General features: G+C 35.0%; 1 protein-coding gene across 1 annotated transcript in view; it reads right to left on the bottom strand.

Moving 5' to 3' along the window:
* Window positions 1–7,500, bottom strand: part of LOC136852464 (single-minded homolog 1-like) — a 136,158-nt gene that overhangs the window by 13,520 nt on the left and 115,138 nt on the right. The window contains 2 exon segments of the mRNA XM_067127105.1: window positions 1,444–1,529; window positions 2,445–2,562. Coding sequence (XP_066983206.1) covers window positions 1,444–1,529; window positions 2,445–2,562 — 204 coding nt within the window.

The following is a 7,500-nucleotide window of genomic DNA, read 5'->3' as shown; positions in this document are numbered from 1 at the left end:
CATCGTTATTACTCTTAACTGGGCAGAATATTCGATCAATCTACATTTCTAATTCTGCAATATCTTAGTATCAGTTCGGTTCCAACTCCTATTTTTATTAATGAGCACCCTTACTCATGCGAGAGGTATGCATGTATTAGAATTCGTTTTCAGAGGTTCTTGATATACAACATTATTCTGTATTTCTCAGGCAACGAAATCAGCTTCAGTGCCAAATAACAGCCCAGTTAAGATACGATCTTGTGACTTGGCAGACAAGCTTGACATAAAACTTCGTTTTCTAAGGGTTTAACATAATGCGTCGCTTCAAAAATCTAGCCTAACATTCAATTACACTTTTATGTGCAATTTTTCCAAGAAATGGGTTAATCAAAATAGTGCTTTCAAAGCCAAGCGTAAACTGACTTCCGTATATCTTTATAAACACCATGACGAGGTTGTCCACAAGAAAAAATGATTCAGAAAACTTTGTCGCGGCGGGTTGCTGTGAAAATCAGGCAGTCCCTGCTTTGATGTTGTGTTAAGAGGCAGTCAGAGTTCCTTGTCAGAAAGCCCGTGCAACTGGCCACAACTCAAGGGTTCTTAATGAAATTAAACTGAAATATTTTGGAACGGCATTTCATAAGATGTCATATTTTAGCCTCCAAGAAAAAAACTTTGACTTCAGTAATGATGAGTATGTAGCAGATTTCATATCTGTTATTTGGTCTTTGCTGTCTAATTTGTCAGTCTTGAGCAAGACCTTACTCAGGAACGTAAAATGTTATTTTCTGGAATATCTTTTAGCAAAGGAATCTAAGCTCTGCAAAGTCGAAGGCCGATGAGAGGCATTAGGTGCCTAGGGTTGAGAGTAGGAAAAGAGGACCAGACCCCTAAACTAGTATGATTTCATCGTGATGCAATATGAGATCACTTAGAACAATTGGAAGCTATTGTTGATTTCTGACGTTTCGACAAACTTACAGAATCCAATCTTCAGAAAATCATCTAGCCTACCTTGAGATAATTAAGGTAAAACCTAGTATAAATATGTTTGGACATAACTGTAATTTGAATTTGATTCTGTTATTAATCTTTACGAATTTAAGAATTAGCCTAATCCTTTTTAAATGTGCTGATAAATATTAATAATTTGAGAAAACAAAACTTTGATTTAGATTAAAACTGATTAGTTTAGAAACCATGTAACACTGGTCAGAATACAATTAAGAACACTAAGGAACCTAAGACCAACCTACTACTTTTATTTTTTTTTAATATTTAAAGATTATAACATTAATAGCATTAATAATAATGATATCCTGCCGAAGAAGGTGACCCTCCTTCCAAGCGCATAGCAACGGCATTACCGAGAACTATCTTACATAAAAACGCCAGGACAGAGCCGATGTTTTTATCGTTATCGGATGCATATCAGTTAACTTCGAGCAAGGGATAACATACCTTGTACCCTCCTGTCGTAAGACCTGCGTTTCGCTTGGCCAGTACGCATTTCATTCTTATAAAGAACGTTCGTGCAATTTCTTCGTCTGTGGAAGGAAAAAGAAAAGATCATTAATTAACAGAAATGTGTGGAGGAAAGCAATGCGGTTATTTGCAGACATTTGCTAACAAGCACACGTTGATATCTATCTATCTATCTATCTATCTATCTATCTATCTATCTATCTATCTATCTATCTATCTATCTATCTATCTATATATATATATATATATATATATATATGTATATATATATGTGTGTGTGTGTGTTAAAAAAATAAGTAGTTGTTAAAACTACGTTTGTAAGTAAACTGCTGATTACTGGATGAATCGTTGTGCAGGTAGTACGCACACAGACACTCATATGTGATACATACATACGTATATATATATATATATATATATATATATATATATATATATATATATATATATATATATATATATATATATGTAATCATGAACCTACAAATGTCTTTCAGTATCCAATTCACGCTGTTTCGGGAATATCCCCGATGGGGAATTATCACCGAAGGGGAATTTTTAAAGTGATAAATGGTTCGGTACCGCCGGGTCTCGATCCCTCGACACAGCACCTTCCAACGGCTCCATTCGACGGTCAAACCATTGTAGCTTCATGACTGTACATAATCACGGTAATCACGGTGTATAAAATTTCATATATATATATATATATATATATATATATATATATATATATATATATATATATATATATATGTGTGTGTGTGTGTGTGTGTATGTATATGATTTATATGTGTGTGCGTGTGTGTGTGCATAAATATACATTTATATATATATATATATATATATATATATATATATATATATATATATATATATATATATATATATATTAATGGAAAATATATTTTTACAAATACATCACATGAATGGTGCAAGCACGTATATACATACACACCTAACGTACAAAACCTCACCTTGTCTAACGTATGGTGTATGCGTCACGGGTTGGTGGGTTAGATTGAGTACAGCCGTCATCTCCTCGTGGTCCGCTGGATGTATGTATTCGTAAATGGAGTTTCCCGTTAGCTCTACCTGTCAGGCAAAAATGGAGGAGATGAAAATGAGATTTGACTGTATTCATTCCAAAGGCGTCGCATTGTACTGTGATCAGAAGGAGAAAATGAAGGAGGTTGATTGTCGTTACTTGTGATGATAACATGTCAGAATCGAACTTTGAAACTTAAAGAAAAAATTACAAATTGGAGAACAAATGTATTTAGGAAATCCAGATACGGTTTCGAAGCGTTCTGCTTCTTCTTCCACAATGAAGAGGGAGCATGGCGCCTGAAACTGTATGTGGATTTATTTGTTCTCCAAATCGTGATTTTTTTAATACTGTTACTTAAATAAACAATGATTATTTTTAATGGGTTGACTTGCACATACATAGATTTCATTTCTTTTAAATCATTTTTGATGTTGCAATGGGAAATTCTGCATACCACTTACATAGAAAAATCACTTATCATTTTTTCAAAGTATTTTTGATGATGCAATGGGAAATTTTGCATACCACTTAGAAAAATCACTGTTATCATTAATTACAGATTTATCGTCATTGCATAAGCTGATATGTCACATCTTAAATGGAAAGAGAGAAATGGTAAAGGGTTATTTTTCAAGTTATTATCACTACTGTCATTATCACCATTATCGTTAAATTAACCAACAAATTTGCCATATCTGTTAATTTTTTATTAGGCCACACTCTGAATGCTTCTTTGAAGATAAACTAATGGATGGATAAAAGAGGTAACGAAATGAGTCATTCGATAACATATGAGACAACAAAAGACGAAAGAAAGAAAGAAAGAAAGAAAGAAAGGAGAAACTCTAAATGGGGCATCAGGAACCGACTGTGCCCCTCAGCAAATATGGTAGCGTTCTCCGTCAAACTGTACCCACACACGTCTGAACCGAGCGCTTCTTCTTGCCGAGCTCCTTTTGCTTTTAGTCTATTGCGTGATTTTCTTACGCATATTTATTTCTTTTTTAAGGCAGTTAACGCAGTGGGAAATTGGTAACATGAACGAAAGCCTTATGGTAACATGAACGAAAGCCTTATGAGGTATGGGAAATGTAAAAAGAATTGCAAAGTAGTGACGGGGTTACGATTAAGGAAAAAAAGTCAAATTAGTCTGCTTCATGAAAACGAGAATGTCATCGTCTTTACCATTTTTTGTGCATTCATGAAAAAAAAACACACACACACACACACACACATATAGATATATATATATATATATATATATATATATATATATGTATACATAGAGAGAGAGAGAGAGAGAGAGAGAGAGAGAGAGAGAGAGAGAGGGAGAGAGAGAGAGAGAGAGCTCTGGGTGCTGAAATGACCACAAATACACACATACACACATAAATCTCATACAGAATAAAGCGCTTTTTTTATAAAGATTAGAAATAGGCGTTTTAAATATTGATTATCAACTTTTAGAAACATTATTCCTCAGTGTGTAGAAAGTAACATGTCAATGACAGTAGTGGCAGTTGCTGTTCTGTTGTTGATGTTGTAATAGCAGTAGTAGCAGTAGTATTAGTATCGAAGTCGGTAGGAACTGAAGTAAAATTTGTACCGTTTTAAACACCGATCTTAATTGCTTGCAAATGTGAGGTGAATGCTAATGATATTTAAAGGGAGAGGACATCACATTCATAAAATGAAAACTCCAAAAAAATCTTATGGAAATATTTATCGGGACAAGATATTAACAAGACGTGATCTGAATAGAACCTCTAGATTAAGACGGGGACGAAACGTACCCTATAGAGCGTCGTCTTCTACAAATAAAAACAAGTAAAAAATGCGTTCGAAGTTTCCTCGGCGCAATGGAGTTTTCTGTACAGCCGCCACAGCTTATAATCAAGGCCGCCGAAAATAGGTATATCTTTCGGTGGTCTCGGTATAATGCTGTATGAGCATCGGCACATGAAACTTTAACCACGCCCCGGTGGTGGCATATCCTATATCGTTGCCAGAAGCACGATTATGGCTAAATTTAACCTTGAATAAAATAAAAACTACTGAGGCTAGAGGGCTGTAATTGGGTATGTTTGGAGGGTGGATGATCAGCATACCAATCTGCAGCCCTCTAGCCTCAGTAGTTTTTAAGATCTGAGGGCGGACAGAAAAAGTGCTAACGGACAGACAAAGCCGGCACAATAGTTTCTTTTACAAAAAAAAAAAAAAAACCGTTAGCTATACATCCGAGGACTGATGACGTAAGAACCCGAACTCATGACGTGGTCGTAATATTTAAAAATCGCTGTGCTATTAATATTTTATTTTTGGGGGGCTGGGGGCGGAGCTCTGGATTCGAGGAACTGTCGGAAGTCAACGGGATGGTGAAATTACGGGGAAATTGTCGTAAAAAATGGATGTGGTGATTCTAGGCTTTGAACTTTGAGAAGTTTCTTCAGGAGAAAAGACATATTTTTGTGATATTCAGATCTTAATATCTTAATAGGGTAAGGCCTTTTCCTTGCTTACTATATATATATATATATATATATATATATATATATATATATATATATATATATATATATATACATATATATATGTATATATATACACATATATATATATATATATATGTATATATATACACATATATATATATACATATATATACATATATATATATATATATATATATATATATATATATATATATATATATATATATACATATGAAGGTGTGTGTGTGTGTATATAGTAAAAATGTATGTATAGTAAAACAATTACACTTAATCGTACCCCAGCCAGTGCTAACGCTACGCGTTTACAACGTGTACAGACAATATTCAGGTGGTATATTAACAACACCTTCTAAAAAAACATAACAAACATCTCACACGTCTCGAACTCTCGCCCTACCCGCGCAACAACTTCTCGCTGCTGGGAAGAAAGGGCGTTGGGTCGGGTATGATACATGAAACATACGCTACCGAGGTCTAAGCGATGTCAGGCAGGGCAGCCGATCGAGACTACAGGTCTACCCCAAAGCCAAATCAAAAGTCCTTCAAAAGAAGGCATCGTGCTTACCCCATACAAAAATGGGAAAAAAGCACGTTAAAAGAAGAAGAAGAAGAAGAAGAATATTAAGAAACAACATTAAATCCCATGCCTTTTACTGATTCTTTCAAAAAGAAGTTTAGAATTATAACACTGAGGTGCCTTGGTAATAAAATGAAAATATTTCACAGATGGCCATTAGATAATGCAAAAAAGATCGTTAAAATAACAATTCTCTCTCAGCTAACCAACATTGGAAAATGCAACAGGTTTTTTTTTGCTGAACTCTTCATGTACGGTTCCGTTTTTATAAATTTTGTCAGTATGTAAGTTCATTTTTAGTTTTCCGTAAAAGAAATCTATTGCGCTGGTTTTGTCTGTTCGTCCACACTTTTTTCTGTCCGCACTTTTTTCTGTCCACACTTTTTCTGTCCGCCCTCAAATCTTAAAAACGCCAATACTAGAGGGCTGCAAATTGGCATATTGATCATCCACCCTCCACTCATCAAACATACCAAATTGCAGCCCTCTAGCCTCCGTAGTTTTTATTTTATTTCAGGTTAAAGTTAGCCATAATCGTGCTTCTGGCAACGATATAAGATAGGCCACCACCGGGCCGTGGTTAAAGATTCATGGGCCGAGTCTCATAAAGCATTATACCGAGATCACCGAAAGATAGATCCATTTTCGGTGGCTTTGATTATACGCTGGAGCGGCTGTGCAGAAAACTTGATTGCGCCGAAGAATTCGGCGTAGTTTTTACTCTTTACAAGTTACGCTTGAATAACATGTAAAAGGTTTACGCATACTAAAGAGTTAACAGTCTAAGGTTCGCGAACGTAAGACAGGATTTCATGCAACTGAATAAGAACTCCTGCACTGACAGATTCATATAGATACGATAGAATTATGCAATAATATTGTTGCTATGATATGATAAGAGATGACTCGATTTCTAGTGTTATAGAAAGTCTAAAATTTCAGCTTAAAAAAAAAAAGGTTCAATTTTAACTAACAAGAAATTTAGAATGGTGGGCCAAACAAATCTCTCAACTTGGTCTTAGGCTTTTTGTCGGTAAGAGAGGAACGTATTCAAATCATAATTTCTGGCAGATCATCAGATAAAGCGGCGTTTTCTTCGTAAAAAGTCGCGTTGCTTACTTTATTTATTTTGTTGTTTTTTTATTTTTCATTTGCGTTGCGCTTTTCATTGACAGATTCTGTTAAATGCACTAATAATAATTGTAAAAATATATTTTTTTTATCACTGCATTCTTTAAAAGATTGCCTAAGCATAATGTATGTAGAATACTTTCAAGTTTCAGAGCTGTTTTATTTAAACGTCTATCTTTTCCCTAGAGACATTTTCCTACTTTAACTCAGACTTCGTTCATTTTTTTGCAAGCAACTCCAGCCACATCAGTCACGTTTTGATGTCGCAATGGCTGTTGTCACTAGTGTTGCCTCCAAGCACATTAACAAAATCAGAATAAAAGTAGGATAATGTCTTTAAGGAAATGATAGATATTTAAATAAAACAGCTTTGAAACTTGAAAGTAGTCTACATATATTATGCTTACCCTTTCAAGAAGGCAGTGATAAAAAAATGCCTTTTTCGAATTATCATATTTAACAGAATGTTTTACTGAAAAGTGGAATGCAAATATATAAAGGAAACGCAAAGAAAAAGGCAAAAATAGACTTAAAAAGAGAGAGAGAGAGAGAGAGAGAGAGAGAGAGAGAGAGAGAGGAAAATGCGGATCAAACGCCACCGGAAGATAATATTGTGATGTCAGGGGATTTAGCGCCAAATCTATGGAGGCAATTACGCGCGCGATTGACATTCCGCGAATAGCGACCAAATGCGCTATTTTATGGGCGGGGTTTTTGGTGAGAGAGAGAGAGAGAGAGAGAGAGAGAGAGAGAGAGAGAGA

Source organism: Macrobrachium rosenbergii, chromosome 25 (assembly GCF_040412425.1).
Source record: "Macrobrachium rosenbergii isolate ZJJX-2024 chromosome 25, ASM4041242v1, whole genome shotgun sequence".
Taxonomy (NCBI): domain Eukaryota; kingdom Metazoa; phylum Arthropoda; class Malacostraca; order Decapoda; family Palaemonidae; genus Macrobrachium; species Macrobrachium rosenbergii.
This window is presented reverse-complemented; position numbering and strand designations above follow the sequence as displayed.